General features: G+C 46.9%; 2 protein-coding genes across 3 annotated transcripts in view; both read right to left on the reverse strand.

Annotated features, from left to right (window-relative positions):
- Positions 1–4,224: 4,224 nt before the first annotated feature.
- On the reverse strand, positions 4,225–14,050 carry ECSCR (endothelial cell surface expressed chemotaxis and apoptosis regulator). 2 transcript variants are annotated; one of them, XM_026017249.2, is made up of 9 exons: positions 13,924–14,050; positions 10,720–10,764; positions 10,372–10,422; positions 10,175–10,234; positions 7,838–7,951; positions 7,335–7,433; positions 7,071–7,107; positions 6,103–6,199; positions 4,225–5,936 (listed from the first exon to the last, which is right to left on the reverse strand). In XM_026017249.2, exons 1-9 carry the CDS (start codon positions 13,982–13,984, stop codon positions 5,928–5,930), a joined length of 573 nt encoding a protein of 190 aa, XP_025873034.1. In that variant the 5' UTR covers positions 13,985–14,050; the 3' UTR covers positions 4,225–5,927. The 2 variants fall into 2 exon arrangements, with proteins under 2 accessions (XP_025873034.1, XP_025873039.1); XM_026017254.2 differs by lacking the exon at positions 10,372–10,422.
- Positions 5,583–15,831, reverse strand: part of STING1 (stimulator of interferon response cGAMP interactor 1) — a 66,969-nt gene continuing 56,720 nt past the window's right edge. Inside the window, exons 8-16 of the transcript XR_011999979.1 lie at positions 13,924–14,028; positions 10,720–10,764; positions 10,372–10,422; positions 10,175–10,234; positions 7,838–7,951; positions 7,335–7,433; positions 7,071–7,107; positions 6,103–6,199; positions 5,583–5,936 (exon numbers count right to left, since the gene is read on the reverse strand). The gene's annotated coding sequence lies outside the window, so the exon portion shown is untranslated. The remainder of the gene's footprint in view (positions 5,937–6,102; positions 6,200–7,070; positions 7,108–7,334; positions 7,434–7,837; positions 7,952–10,174; positions 10,235–10,371; positions 10,423–10,719; positions 10,765–13,923; positions 14,029–15,831) is intronic.

Here is a 15,831-nt window from a genome sequence, read left to right on the forward strand (position 1 = left end):
GCAGGCTCCGCGCGAGGGGCCGTGGGAGTTGTAGTTTTGTATGGGGCTCGACCTTGGGGCGAGGTCCGCGGAGGTTTCTTGCTGCTGGTTGACTGCTGGGTGACTGGGACCGCCACACTTTTCCTCATCTGTAGACTAAGAATAGTGGCTTAGGCCTCGCCTAACACTAGGGGCATTCAGGGAGACGCGATGAGATCCTGCCTGGGAAAGGTTTTGCAAACTAGTCCAGAGGGTGACAGTGTGACTGTTTATCTCAAGGCTGTCCTTTTAAAATATATGCTAATGCCTTGTTAATTTTCCCCATTCTCACTGGAGTTAAAAATAGACCTGCCCTACGACCCAGCAATTGCACTGCTGGGGATTTACCTCAAAGATACAGATGCAATGAAACGCCAGGACACCTGCACCCCGATGTTTATAGCAGCAACATCCACAATAGCCAAACTGTGGAAGGAGCCTCGGTGTCCATCGAAAGATGAATGGATAAAGAAGGTGTGGTTTATGTATACGATGGAATATTACTCAGCCATTAGAAATGACAAATACCCACCATTTGCTTCAACGTGGATGGAACTGGAGGGTATTATGCTGAGTGAAATAAGTCAATCAGAGAAGGACAAACATTATATGTTCTCATTCATTTGGAAAATATAAATAATAGTGAAAGGGAATAGAAGGGAAGGGAGAAGAAATGGGTAGGAAATATCAGAAAGGGAGACAGAACATGAAGACTCCTAACTCTGGGAAACGAACTAGGGGTGGTGGAAGGGGAGGAGGGCGAGGCTTGGGGGTGAATGGGTGACGGGCACTGAGGGGGGCACTTGATGGGATGAGCACTGGGTGTTATTCAGTATGTTGGCAAATTGAACACCAATAAAAAATAAATTTATTATTTAAAAAATAAAATAAATAAAATAAAATATATGCTAATGCCCATCCTGTGCAAAATGTATGTTAGGTCCTGGAGGCTGAGAGATGGGTTTTGGGGTTTGCGAACTCAATCCTGAAATTTTAAGAACCAAGAAAATAGAAAAGTGAAGTAGATTTGTGTAGTCAGAGGACAGTCTGGGTATGTCCCTATTTGTCTAGCTGCTCTGGCACAAACATCATTAGAGGGATCTCTAGGATTCAGGGGTAGAGAAAGAAGAGAGGGACAGGCATTGGAGCCAGCATTAAAGTCCCTATCTTAAAAAAAAATAAAATAAATAAAGTCACTATCTTTGCTATTCCTTATCCTTCATCCGTCCCATCATCCATCCCATCCTACTCCAGGGCACCTCTGAGACTTTTCTCTTCCATTCCACCCCACTCATTTCTGTGGCCCATTCCCTTGCTTTCTGAAGGTCCTACAAAATTAGTAAAAGGGAAGTGAAATATTCCTGCATTTTCCCACTCAGGTCTGCAGGGGCCTAGCAAAGAATAAAAGATTTTCATAATGTTCTTACTGACTCATGCCTGTGGGTGAATTGGGATGGCCAAAGATCAGTTTCATAAGTGAAAAATGATCAATTCATCCCAAAATGAAAAATTACTTGGGATCTTACCAGAAAACCAAATCAGTATGCCAACAATGGTATCAAGAAGCAGATACTTAGGCATTTGGGGCAGGACTGGGAGATGATCAGCCCAAGACACAAATTGAAAGAGTAAAACCCTCCAGTTGTACGCAGTTCTATCCCTTCCCTGCAGTCAGTGGTGGTCGTAGGATATATGAGCGTAGAAGGCTGGATCCTAAAGAAGTCACTTGTGTTCAATAGACAAGGGACCTGATCAGGGATATACATTAGGTGATTGAATATAAGAAGGCAGTTTATTCAGTTTGGGAAAACTAGACAGACTGCTCTAAAATATGGACCAAGGAAGGTGGGGTATGCCTTAGAGTCTAGGGGCACAGGCTAAGGTCTAGACATACTCAGAGATGTCAGAGTACTATTGAAGTTAGAGGTATCTGGTTGAGAGTAGGGGCACTAGAGCACTGTGGAGAGTAATAGGATTGAGAAGGGATACTATGAATTCTGGAGCTACTTAGGAGTACAGTCCAAGTTCAAGAATGCTAAAAAGAATGGGGGAAGCTGCAGCCCTTTGGAAATGTCTGGTACCTCAACAACCTTTTCCATCATCCTCACTCCTCACTTTTTTTTTTAGAAGACTCATTTACTCCTAGATCTGGAAAAAATGTCTCATTATGGCAACCTTCTCAGATATGCCAGCAAATATATCCTTTAGCTCATTTACACCTCAACACTACTAGATGAATGTTTCTATGACTGTATCACTAGGACTTACTTAGAACTCCAAACCTCAACATTTAGAACACTTCTGTGCCAGTTTTGGCTTGAGTATACCAATTACTCAACAAAACAATTCCCACTATCAAATTCAGTCTCTGTGTTTGGTAAAAGAGGAAGCTTTGGGTTCAGAAGGTTCAGGATGGAGGTGCCTGGAGGAAGTAAGCAGGTGAGGAAGCATCTGGGAAGGAAATAAGGCAAGAGAACTTGGAATCTCTGAGGTGGTTCTCAAGGAGAAGGAGGTAAGTGTAGAAAGAAGTTCAAAAAGGTGATAAAGGATGTCCACAAATCCAGAGGGAGACCGCTAAGCAGTGTCACACAATGTTTTCCAACAGATCTAATAGAGTTGATTAGTACTAGTCTAGCTTTAGGAAATTAAGTGCATGAACTAAGCCAAAAAGCCTGCAATGATCCTTCATCTGCTAAACCATTTTACCGAGAGCTGGCCTCAAATTTCTATCAGTTTTCTCTACTTACTTTTAGAAATATTTGTTGAACTGTAGTAAATTTTTTGCTGGTGACACCGAGGTTTGCCTTGTGCTCTATATGATTGAGATGCTGCACCATCTACTCCTGGAAGAAAGATACTGAGTAAATGATCCCTCTGTCCCACTGGGCCTGTGTGCCTGAGCTGATTTATTGGTTGCTCTCCCATAAGATGGGGGAAGAAGCAAAAGAAGGATACTCTATAGGAACCACCCCACACCACCACCTGTTCCTGCATTGGGGCCTGTGTTAGAATAGGGAAGAAGTTGTCTTGTAAATGGCCACCATCCTGTTGTCTAGACATCAAGGAAAAGATACAGTCTCAGGGAAGTTGCAAAAGCTGCTGAAGGCTACACTCGGATTTCCTACAAGAGGTGGGTTCTTGTATTTGCATAAATAGTAAGATCCTCTAGCAGAACTCCTTCTAATATAGTTTGCTAGAGAATTAAGTTAATCCATCCTTGACCCCTTCTCAAAGGATAGCTGTTTAACAATAGGAAAACCAACATGGCTAGTGTAGAACTGCAATGCTGGTTTCTGGGTAAAATCCATTTAATCTCATATTAATACCAGTTCACACCCTTTTTCCCACATATAAATACCTTATGACTAACAGCTCATATTTGCAGGACATTGTCCAGAGTCAGGGGGAAGCTTGTGGCCTTAGAATGGAGATATCAACTGAGTTATCTAGAGTGAACCTCATGTTCTTGACCTAGTTAGTCCAGTATGATAAGCAGGTGAGCTAAGTACCCATGGCACCCAGAATAACAAGAACAATTCAAATAGAATCCAGTACTTCTAGACATTGTTATGTCACCTGAAGAGTTCTATCCCAATGATGGAATTTTTTTTTTTTTTTTTTTTGTACTGGAACTGGCTAGGAAATCATTTGCTTTTTGCAGTGTGGCTTGAATAAATGTATCTGATTTGTTTTTGTTTTTTTTTAATGCTATAGAATTTTAGTGGTACCTGGGTGGCTCAGTCTATTAAGCATCTGTCTTTGGCTTAAGTCACGATTCCAGGGTCCTGAGATCAAGCCCACATTGGGCTCCCTGCTCAGCGGGGAGCTTGCTTCTCCCTCTCCCTCTGCCCTTCCCCCCTACTTGTGCTCTCTCACTCACTCAAATAAATAAATTCTTTTAAAAAATGCTATAGTAGGTGTCTAGATGGTTTGGTCGGTTGGGCATCTGCCTTTGGCTCGGGTCATGATCTTGGGGTCCTGGGATCAAGCCCCATATTGGATTCCTTGCTTGGTGGGTAGCCTGCTTCTCCTTCTCCCTCTGTAGCTCCCTCTGCTTGTGCTAGTTCTCTCTCTCTCTCTCTCTCTCTCTCTCTCAAATGAATAAATAAAATCTTAAAAAAAAAAACAAATTTAAAATGCTGTAATTTTTTTTTAATGCTGTAGTATTGATATTATAGGTTGGAAATAGACTCTGAGACTCTGAGATTTGCATGCTGAAAGTTTATTTGGTGAATGCTCCTGGGAACAAGAGCTGTGAGGAGTAAGGGAAGCAGGATTGGGGAAAGGGGAAATTGAGGCAAGAGGTCCAGGTCTTTATCCCATCCCCATCAACCAGTCATCAACCAGCTACGAGCCCTCAGGAGACAATGCTCCTTTTTTTTCTTTTCCTTCCTTCCTTCCTTCCTTCCTTCCTTCCTTCCTTCCTTCCTTCCTTCCTTCCTTCCTTCCTTCCTCTCTCTCTCTCTCTCTCAAACTTTAGCAGCCAACACTCCTAACAGCTGGGGAAATAGTGAGTTGACCTTGAAGTGGAATCTGAGTGGGGATATTCGACATTATCTGCTGCAATTGCCAACTAGTACTTTTACTTCCCAAGTTTTTATGGCCTCTTATGTGCTGGGCACCGTGTACCAAATAGAGCTACAGACATCTAATCACAACTAGATTTTAAGCCTTGTCCTAGAAGATTTTAGAATCCAGTAGGTTTCTTCAGTCAACTTGAATAGTTACAATGAAACAGAGAGGGTAAAGTTTTTTGTCCTAGGCTTTCTCTATCATATCACCTTGCAAAGTCTAAATCCAGATGCAAATAGCATGTTGTCGCACATTGTTTTAGAATGGGTCATCTCCTTATAATCTGAACTGCCAGCTAGCAGGTATTTATAAAGTTAACCCCTCTGTGCAGACACACATAGATGACTCTTCCACCGAATTTTCCCCAACCAAGATTCACTTCCAAACCAGTGTCATAATGGAGATTTCTAAGAAAATTGGTAACTGCTTTCTTTTCCTCTTTCCCTTTAAAAGACTTTACAGTGTTTTTCCCCTTTGTTCTATCTCTAGGACACAAAGATTATAGCTGTATGGGGTAAAGGGGGTGGGTTCTCCTTATGAAATTACAGACCTGCCCTTGTTCCAAACCTTCCCAGTGTTATTCTCACAGCTTGGACCAAAGTGAGGCATGTCAACCCTGGGGCAGAGAGAAGACATTTGCCTTCATATTACTCAGCCCTCACCGCTGGACTTCCCTAGTCAGAATGCATCGTGCCTCTCATGTTCTCACTCTTCAGGTTCAGAACTTCTTTACTGGTGAAGATTGGTTAGTGTTTACAGCTCCCTTTCTCTCTCTTCTCTTGAAGTGATTAGTCACTCAGGACCACATTCCTCCTTAAAAATCCAGGTGAACTGAGGCAGACCTGACAAAATGTTTAGTCTACCTCACAGTTTTCTCAGAGAGCTCCCTCAGAGGCAGAAACTTTGGTCCATGCCTTGCCCAGGAAAGGAGGCCCCATAGCTCCTAGAACACTGTTAACAAATATGCACAAGAGCACAGACCTTAAAAGAAATTAGACTGTCGACCAGAAAATAATTTTAATGCAAAGTAGCAAGGGCCACTCCATTTTATCATTTCCTTCCTCTTGCTCTACAGACTCTTCCTTCCTGTGACTGTGAGCAGGTGAGAGGAACACGCTGTGTTTCTCGAGTGGCTGCCCATATGGGAAGGAGTCTCTCATACTGGTAGCTTGCTCCTAGATCTGGGGTAATGCTAGTGTCCTTTAGATCTTGGAGTAAATGTGAAATAATAAAATAATTTATATGTGGCTCGTGCGTCTACTGATCCCATCGCCTTCCTCTTTATAGTCACAGGGCAGCTGCATCATCCTTGGATCCATGGGGACCCAACATTGCTTCTAAAGAACCTGCAAAATAAATACATCATGAAAAAGGGTGAACTTCTTAGCAGTAGTGGGCTAGAGAAGATGAGAGCAGAGCCTGGGTCTTTGACAGTATCACCTTTCTGGTTAAGGGATTAGAATCTGAAGATAAAAGGAAGAGAAGGTAGGAAAGGAACTAGGAAAAAATGACCTTCTCTGCGGTGGGGCATCCTTTGCTGTTATTCATGTTGATATTCTTCATAGAGATCAGGGTGATGCTGTCTTTCTCTCCGTTGGCTGTGGAGCAGCTAGGGGAAGGATAGGAACATGGTTGAACAATGAAGAACAGGAGTCAATATAGTGGTTAAATAACTGTGGGGCAAAGTGTTGGAACCTTGAACTTTGTTTCTATTAAACCTGTAATTTGGCGATGGACCCTAATGAAATGGGAGTGTGCTTTGAAGCCCAAAAAACTTCTATTTAAATCTTAGTTTTACTATTTGCTACTTATGTGATCTTGCCCGAGTTACAACCTCTTCCAAATCTCATTTTTTCAAATGTACAGAATGCAGTATATCTGCCTGGAAGGATTGCTGTAAGGATTTGAGATAATATTATAAAATACCTGCCATAGTACCTGGCATATACAAGATGCTCCTTAACTAAGTGTTTTCTTATTTAATGGGGTATAATAGAGGGGGTCCTGGGTGGTTCAGTTGATTAAGTGTCTGACTCTTGGTTTCAGCTCAGGTCAGGATCTCAAGATTGTGGTATCAAGCCCTGCCTCAGGCTCTGCACTCAGAGGGGAGACTGCTTAGGTTTTCCTCTTTCTCTCTCCCTCCCCCAGCCCCTTTCTCTTTCTCTAAAATAAATCAATAAAATCTTTTTTTAAAAAGAGGGGCATATTAGCATCTGAATTCCTACACTTTTCAAGAGGGGGTTATAGAGGCTTAGCCCTCAGGCTGAAGAGTTCCATTCATCTCCTGTCACTTGATTGTTTCCTGTTAGGGTCACCCCTGTCCCACCCATCCCTAACCCTGGCCTTGCTGGTGGCTGTCAAGATTCCATGCATGCTTATGCAAGCATGTGCGCAGAAGGCAGGAAGCAGCAGTTCTTTCTTGGAGTAGGGGCTGAGAGGTCAAAGAGATGATTTCTCCCTTATGCCTCTGACAGTCTTACCTTTCAGATAACCCCGAACTCCCAGGTTTCTGGGGATCTGTAAAACATCCAAAGACACAGACTGGGGGGAGGGTCACATACTATAACTCAGAAGACCAACCTGTTCCTCAAAGCCCACCCAAGTGGACTACCCTCCCATTTCATCAGTGGTGCTTATGAGCCATTCTTTTCCTGCACTCCAGGCTGGGTGTCAGTCCCAAAATCTAGCTCTTGGTCTCTTAGCAAAGAGGGACAATGTGGGACCCCAAGTGGAAGGGCATGTACCTTCAGACTCCTTGTTCTTCCGACACTTAAACCTTAGACTGACCACACTGACTAGGATGATCACCACAACCACTAGGATGACAATGAAGCTGATAACACCTGGACAGGGAGAATGGGGTAAGGGAGAGGCAAAGGAGGGGTCAGAGAGGGGCCAGAAGAGTCCAAATTCCCTTCCCAGCCAAGTGCCGTGTAGATAGACTCTGAGAGCAGAGTGAATTCCCCTTCTCCGCTGGATGAATGAATTCTCAGCCTGCTACTCCTGGTGAGAGCGAGCTCCACAGCCCTGTCCCACCCTCCTATAAGAGCATGGAACCCGGCAGAGCCCAGAAGAGTTGACTGGAGGGCCAGTGGAAGCTCCTTCCTACCAGGGCCTTCTTCATCAACCAAGCCCTCCTACAACAAATAAATAGGTGAGATTTAAACTCGTGTTTCCGGAGCCAGAGTCTATGTTAGTTCAGGGGTGGGGTCTCCTGCCACTCTCCCCATCTTCTCCTCTCTCTTACCAAATGCAGCCACAGTGAGCACCGTCTCTGACGTGGGGCTGGGCAAAATGGTTGAGTCTTCTCTTATCCTCAGGCTCATGGTGGTTGATATGGGAGTAATATTTTGAGAAGTGTCTGAAGTGGAGTGGGGATGGGTATGTCAATGAAGGGACTGGCATAGCCCACCAGAGACATGGCTAGCTCCCTCCCACTTCCCGGGGTAAAGAACTACAGAAGGAGGGCACCTGGGTGGCTCAGTGGTTAAGCGTGAGCCTTTGACTCAGGTCGTGATCCCAGGGTCCTGGGATCGAGTCCCACATTGGGCTCCCCACAGGGAGCCTGCTTCTCCCTCTGCCTATGTCTCTGCCTCTCTCTCTGTGTCTCTCATGAGAAAACAGAAAAAAAGAGATCTTAATCTTACAATGAAAAAATCTTAAAAAGAAAGAAAAAAAAAAAGAACTGCAGAAGGAGCTAATGCCCTACAAAAAGGACTTCCTCCTTGCCACTCAGACCAGATCTCATTAGGATGGAGGTTGGAACTGGGTGATGTGGGATGAGGTGAATTGCATTGCTGGTTGCTCATGTTATTAGCTCCAGGGGACTCCAAAAAGTTCAAAATGCTTCTCCTATTATTCTCTTCCCACCATCCCCTTGGGGCTCATTTATGCTCTAGAGATAGGGAGCCAGACTGGGCAAGGTAGAGCCATCTGTGTTTTGCCAAGGGTTGAAGTGGGAGGAAAAAAGCCCCTGGGTGTTTATCCCTAGGCACTGATTTAATAAGCCAGGCTGCCAGTTTCTAGCCCTCTTAGGGGATCCCTGGGTGGCTCAGCGGTTTAGCGCCTGCCTTTGGCCCAGGGCGTAATCCTGGAGTCCCGGAATCGAGTCCCACGTCGGGCTCCTGGCATGGAGCCTGCTTCTCCCTCCTCCTGTGTCTCTGCCTCTCTCTCTCTCTCTCTCTCTCTCTCATAAATAAATAAATAAATCTTTAAAAAAAAAAAAGTAGTATGATTACCCATCTCTTCCCTTCTTCAACTCCTTTTTTTTTCTTTTTTAAGATTTTGTTTTTAAGTAATCTCAACACCCAACACAGGGCTTGAACTTGTAACCCTGAGATCAAAAGTCACAGCTCCACCGACTGAGTCAGCCAGGCACCCCCTCTTCCACTCATTGTACTGCAAGTTTGATTGCTATCCATTTCCTTATCTGTACCTGCACTGCCAAATAAGTCTTCGAGTCTAAAAAAAATCTCAGAGCCAAGGGGTAGGATAAGAGGAAGGGTCAGGGTGCTCTTCACTGAGAGTATAGGCAGGACATACCACTGCTCCTTGGGATAGCTGGACCTATGCCATGAAACAGCAGGGCTAGGATGGAAGTGGCCACTCCCTCCCAGCTCTCTCCCCACACTGGCACATGAAGGTCAGCCTGCCCCAAAAAGCATATAGTCCTGGCCAAACCCCTTCTGCCTCCCTTTCCATCATTTTGGGTTCTCCCTCTCCCTTCCCCCTCCATGATTTTATCAGTCCCGAGTCTAGGCTTCTTTTACCTTCACTGTGACCAGGCCCAAGGCTGTGTCTCTACTTCCTACCAACCTTCTCTCATTCCCAAACCAGGCTGCCACTGATGTGGATCCTGGCCCTGAGACGCCTCACTGTAGGACAGAATCTGGGCCTCATGACGAGGTGGAGAAGGACCCCAACCACAAATGACCTAGTGCTCTTGATCCTCAGCCCCACATATTCACTAGGTTGTGCTGTGTCCTTCTGTGGCTGGGGCTGAGTCATGCCCACCAGGGACTGGGGGTGACCATCCATGGTGCTTGTGCTCAGTGTCCCGGGTTTAATGGTTACCGCGAGGACCTGTGAGGCCCTCTCTGGAGCTGCTGCAGATTGGGAAGCATGGGTGGGCCTGCTCAGGGCTTCAGCCAGTATGTACACGGGGGTCTCTTTAGTCCAAAATCTTCCTTTTCTTTACTGCTTTCAATTCCAGAAAGAGCCATCTTTTCTTTTCCCTTTGGGACCTTACCGATATAGTTACATCTGCCTAGAATATACGTGCTACCACCCTCCAACCCACAGTCCTCATCTGGTTAACTCTTGGGCCTCCACTTCCAAGGTCACTCACTCTAACATGTCTTCCCTGACTCCCAAGTCTGAAGTGGCCTGCATCAGTCTCTGCTCCTCCGGCACCTTCTCTTCATGCTTATCACATCCCTTCCCACCCTGCTTTGTAGTTGGCAATGTGAGGTCCCATTTACTTGTGTGTTTCCCTACTAGTCTATATTCTTCTGTAGGGCAGAAACTGTGCCTGCTTCCCACTAGGCCCTCCCCAGAGGGCATCTGGATCTGAGCAGCAGAGTACCTGGGGTCCCAGCACTGGCCGGAGAGCTTGAGCTTCTGGGCTCTGAGGAAGAGCTATTTCCTGTAAGGACAGAGGCAGGAAGAGGTAGAGGGGGGAAGGTTTGGTGACACCACGCTCCCTCATCCAACTGAGAACCCTTGGGTTCCAAGCAGATCTGAAGGGCTAGGTCGGGGCAGGGACTGGCCACACTCACTCACCTGTATTGGAAGAAAGTGGTTCTGTGATCAGACTTGGTTTGCCAAAGGCTCCTGAAACAAACCATCTGAGGCTGAGGGTCACTGCTTTCTATTACTCTGTCTCCTTCTCTTCTTCCCTTGTAACTAGAGTTTTCTAGTCTTTCTCCCTGCCACCCCCACCCTCAGCCATTCATCTTACTCCTCTTTGAAAGCACGTGAGAGGGGGTCAAGCTGAAATAGTCCTGAGAAGAGCTCAGGACCCATGTCCTGAGAGCTCAGGCCCCAGCCCTAATCACCTGAGATCTGGTCTCGCCCTTCCTAAGCTGCCAGGTCACCATACCAGAGTAGGCACTATGTATTTGCTCTTACCCTGAAACCGAGATGTCTGCATCGTCATGGGCTGGGAGTGGTGGCCTGCCAGAGAAAGCAGAACACTTTGACTAGCTTGATGAGTCTCTTGTCCAGTGCAGAGCCCACAGAAGATCCTAGGCTCTCCAAACCTTCCATGTTGGAAGGCAGACACACTTGGCAGAGGGCTGAAGAATGTGGCTCTGGCTCACAGTGCTAGCTTCCTCTGAAACTAGCACTCAATAGTACCATCACCACCACCTCGTGGTTCAGTGTGCCAGAGTCCTTTCCTGACTCTTTAGTCCCATGTGTATTTTATACCAACCTGCCTTGAGGTCAGGGGAAGGTTATTTCAAACTAGTGATTTATCCAAGGACAGAGGGCCAGTAACCTGCGACGTCTAGATAAGGACCTTGGACTCCAGGTTCTTGCTATCCTACCACTGAGCCCTTCATTTTCCCCTGTGAATATTGTCATCTTGGTTCTGCCCCAAGGGAAGAGGATGGAAAGATGTGGTGAATAAAATGAGGTTATGGATTGGGGTAGGTATCTGGGCTGTCTCTCTGCCCCCCTCCAGCTGGAAGTACGGGTGCACACAGCAAGTAAGTTCTGAGGAACATGTAGGAGCCAGGGAAGCTCTAGAACAAGCAGCCAATCTTATTTTCATAGGCAGAGGCTGCTTCCGAAATGGCCGTGGTTGGCCAAACCCAGGGAGGAGCCAGTTACGGGGAGGCCCCTATCAGAAGCCCTCATTGGCTTTTTTGTACATCCATGTATGTGCATGTGGGTCTCTGTGCAGATGTGTATGTGTGCTTGTGTGCCTGTATGTGTGGCCCCTGTGTGTGTGGGACCTGAAAGGTCAGGTTGTGTTTGCTCATTTTCCACAATGAAATCATTCTTGAAACCTGTGAACAATGTGAAAGGAAAACAACGTGGGGAAGTGGAGCCGCCCAGCTGGGTTCCCGTCCCTCTGCCACTGCTGAGACTGTAGCCTCTGGCCTGGCGCTTGGGCTCCCAGGCTCCCATCAACACGGAGGTCCCAAGCCTGGGCAAGGGTGAGCAGAGGTGGTTGGGGCCAGGGCCCTCCCAGCCTGTGGTAGCCTGGCGGCCTGTTTATTTTCCTTAACTACTGCCTTCCTCCATGGGGCTATCACTTGGATGGGGTAGAATTAACGGTTTCCAAACCCAAGCTCGCCTAAACCGTGGCTGTGTTTTTCCAAGTCACCCTGTCTCTGGTAGCCCCACCCTCTCACTGGGTGGGGCATCAGAGGGGGATTAAAACTAGTAGGGACCCAAGGCTAGCGAGCAATCCGCCCAGCTGAAAATGACCCTGAAAGAACATTTCAAGGCACATCCTGACAACACCTCTCAGTAATTGATGAAGCGTGTCTTAGGTACCGTCTGAGCTCTATCAGGTTGTCACATTAGCTCTTCATGGATGAACACAATGCACTGCCTTCTGGCAAGTGTGGAAACAAAACCAGTGTTTTAGGAAGAGTTCCAAAACCACAGGCTCTAAGCTCCAGTACTCTGTTCTCTGTCTTCTGGCCCTATCCCCCTACCAGAAATTTCTGTTAGCAGTAGATTCTTCTGTGAGTAGATGAGGGACTTTGGGAACATCTGTTTTTGCAAGCCAGGGTTCTTCTGACCCCTGGGCCTGTAGACACCCCAAGAACCCTGGCCACATGAGATTTCTGATTTTCCTGTCTCCTCTCCCTAATCCCTACCTGCTTCATTACCTTCCAGCCTCTCCCTTCTTCCTCTCTACCACCTCTGTCCCTTATTTTCCTCAGCAGCAGAATTTAGTAGTTTAAAAATCACAGCTTTTGGAGTCTGACAGATATGAGTTCAAGTCCTGCTCTACCACTTACGTTCCGACTTGGGCCTTAGTTTTTCCTCTTCTTTAAAACACAAATGACTTACATACCTCATAAGTGGTTGCGAGAATAGGAAAATTCGTATAAAGCACTTAACTCAGTGCCTGACAGTCCATGCTCAATAAATGCTAGACATCCTCCAAGTCTCTGTGTATCCAAGTCAAGTCACCTTGTGGGCCTGAATCACCTCAAAAAGGGTTCCTCAAGGGAGACAGTAAGCATGCTGAGATCTCAGGATGAGAGACGAGGAAACTCAAAGGGTAATCGTGGCTCATGTAGAGTTTATACAGGGCACCATGAGCCCTGCCATTTGCCTGGGACAGTGCCCCCTCATGAGGCTCCCCTTTAATGTCCTTCTCTGCCACTTCTGAGGTTTCTACCACAGCCTAGTCCCCCAGCCCCGGATCAAACCTGTGACTCTGTCCTCCGGGGATGGGGTAGGGATGGGAATGGGGTGGGCAATCAGAGTTTTGCTCCCAGCCCATGGGCTTCTAGAGAAAGGTCTGACCTCTCCAAGGGACAGAGTATTAGAACTCAGGCTTTCTACCCCCACCAAGGGAGGGCCTTCCTCTGTCCCCATCCAAGCACTTGGTATGAGCAGGCTCCTAAGTCTCCAACAGAGGACTGCTGGAGAGTGACATGGGAGTAGGGAAGGGATGAGCAAACGGAAGTTGCTGCCCTGTGAGTCAGAATCTCCTGGATTTCTCATGGTTCCCAGCAACTGCTCCCTAATTAGAGGACTCCTGAGCTGCTTCACCCTTCCTTGGCTCCCAGAATCAGGTCTCAGAGGGGCTGTTTCCAGGCATCTCCTCTGGATGCCTTCTCATCCAGCCCCTCAGGTGAGGATGCTGTATACATCCTCTCTGGTAGATAGTTCTTTGTACCTAACCTGAGTCTCGCTTGCTGTAATTTGAGCTTCAAGTCAACATTTAGAATTCCCAGGTTGTTACTCCTCGTATGAAAGAAGAGTCAGGATCATCTGTAAAGCCCAAGGAGCAGACAATTTTGTGCCAGAACACCCTGGAAGGAGCTCTCTGGTCTCAGTCTCACACCAAGATGGTGGCTTCCCACATTTCAGGAGGTCAGACTGTGGAGGCCCCAGTTCACCCTGGAAATGTTCCCACAAAAGGGTTTAGCCACATCTCAACTTCACCTTCGCTCAGTAATGGCCACCCTTCCCCCCACACCATTTCAACTGGTTCTCTTCATCAGAAGGCTCTGGAATTTCCCTTGGGCACAGGCCTGGGTGAAGAGCATGTGCCTCCTACTCTGTGAAGAAGGGACAGGCGCCCAGGACCGCCAGTGGCGGGAGAGGAAGTGCTGAGGCAGGATGGCAAGTGCCTCTTACCTTGGAGCAGGAGGAAGCCAAGGATCGCCCCGCACAGCCGCGCCGCTCTGACGGTGCCCATGTCAGCTGGGTCTGTGGCGGGCAGGCAGCTGCTCCACGGTGGCTCTGTCCATAGTGGAGAAGAGAGAGGGAGTGCTGGGGCGGGGTGTGGGGTGGGGGCTCGCTCTCCAGGAGCTTCCTGTCAAAGAATAGAAGGAAACAGATTGGGCCTGGCTCTAGGGGCCCTGCTCAGCCAGCAGCCCAGATGAGGATGTAAAGCTGGAGCAGTGTGACTGTGCCTGGGGCTCTGCCCTGCCTGGGCTAGCGCCACAGTGGGGTCCTCCAGGGCCTTTCCACAAAGACCAGTGATGGCAACGGGGTCCATGCCCCCCTCTCTGCCCCTCTGAGGGGTCCATCAGCTTCATCCACACACTGTTTGGAGGCTTTTGGAAATTTACCTGGAGTCGAACTCCAATCTCTCCCCATACTGTTTCAGACCAGGTCCTCGTCTCCCAAGATGAACTCTAAAGCTCAGCCCACCAGCCATCCATGCTCTGTAGACTCTGAATGCTTCACATTCCTCTCCACTCCCAGGGTCCCAATGCAGATGGGACTTCCAGCATTTTTCAGGGAGGCCTTACAAACGTTGTTTTTGTTTGCTTGTTTTTAAGTAATCTCTACAACCACATGGGTCCGGGCTTGAATTTACCAGCTTGAGATCAAGAGTCTCAAGCTCCACTGACTGAGCCCACCAGGCACCCCTATTGTTATTCTTAACAATTCTTAATGTTAGCAGGGCCATATTCCCTCCCAAGGCTCTAGAGGACAATCTGTTCCTTGTCCTTTCCAGCTTCCAGTGTCTCTTGGACATTCCTTGGCTTGTGGCCACATCACTTCAATCTTTGCCTCTATCTGCACATCACCTTCTCCTCTGTGTGTCTCTTACAAGGACACTTGTCATTGAATCTAGTGACCATCTGGATAATCCAGGATGACCTCCTTGTCCCTAAATCCTTAGCTTAGTTACATCTGAGAAGACTGGTTTTCCACATAAGGTTAATATTCACAGGTTCTGGGGACTAAGATATGGACATACTTTTGTGGGGGCCACCGTTCAGCCACTATGGCTAGCTTTCCCCACTTTAAAGTTCCTCTTTTCACCTTTATAATTAAGTACTTATTTGCAAATAAGTACTTTGAATTCTGTAAATATTACACATTACAATAATTTATTATTTTGATGCACAGATTGTCCCCATTTTGGTCACTGGGAGTCCCTTTGAGCTGGCTTTCATGTCCTGTTGACATGGCTCCATCATTCTTTGAGGATTTTCTTACTTTCTGGAGTAACAAGATGTTCCATGTTCATCCCATGCCAACTTTGAGATTGGCTGTTTCCTCCAAAGGAGCCCCAGTTCCTTTTAGTGGCAAATGGCTTTGAGAAATGGAGATCCAGGCAATGGGGGTGCTCATTGCTACTATGATGTAGCTTCTCTAAGGCCCCTTTCTCTCTTTTTAAATTTTATTTTATGTATTTTATTTTTAAAAGATTTTATTTTATTTTTATTTTATATTTAAAATATTTTATTTATTTATTTGACAGAGAGAGAGAGAGCACAAACAGAGGACTGGCGGGCAGAGAGAGGAGGAGCAGGGAGCCAGATGTGGCACTTGATCCCAGGACCCTGGAATCATGACCTGAGCAGAAGGCAGATGCTAAACCGACTGAGCCACCCAGGTGCCCCTCTGTCCTTCTCTCTCTTTTTTAAAGATTTTATTTATTTATTCCTGAGAGACATGGAGAGAGAGAGAGAGAGGCAGAGACACAGGCAGAGGGAGAAGCAGGATTCCTTCAGGGAGCCCAATGTGGTACTCCATCCCAGGACCCCGGGATCACGACCTGAGCCAAAGGCAAATGCTCAACTGCTG

Source organism: Vulpes vulpes, chromosome 2 (assembly GCF_048418805.1).
Source record: "Vulpes vulpes isolate BD-2025 chromosome 2, VulVul3, whole genome shotgun sequence".
NCBI classification, from domain to species: domain Eukaryota; kingdom Metazoa; phylum Chordata; class Mammalia; order Carnivora; family Canidae; genus Vulpes; species Vulpes vulpes.

Coding starts and splice junctions, on each gene's coding strand:
- ECSCR (XM_026017249.2), bottom strand. CDS start 13,984: ATGGGCACCGTCAGAGCGGCGCGGCTGTGCGGGGCGATCCTTGGCTTC. Junction 10,765..13,923: donor TGGCTTCCTCCTGCTCCAAG/GTAAGAGGCACT, acceptor TTTCTCTGGCAG/GCCACCACTCCCAGCCCATG. Junction 10,423..10,719: donor GCAGACATCTCGGTTTCAGG/GTAAGAGCAAAT, acceptor GGTTTGTTTCAG/GAGCCTTTGGCAAACCAAGT.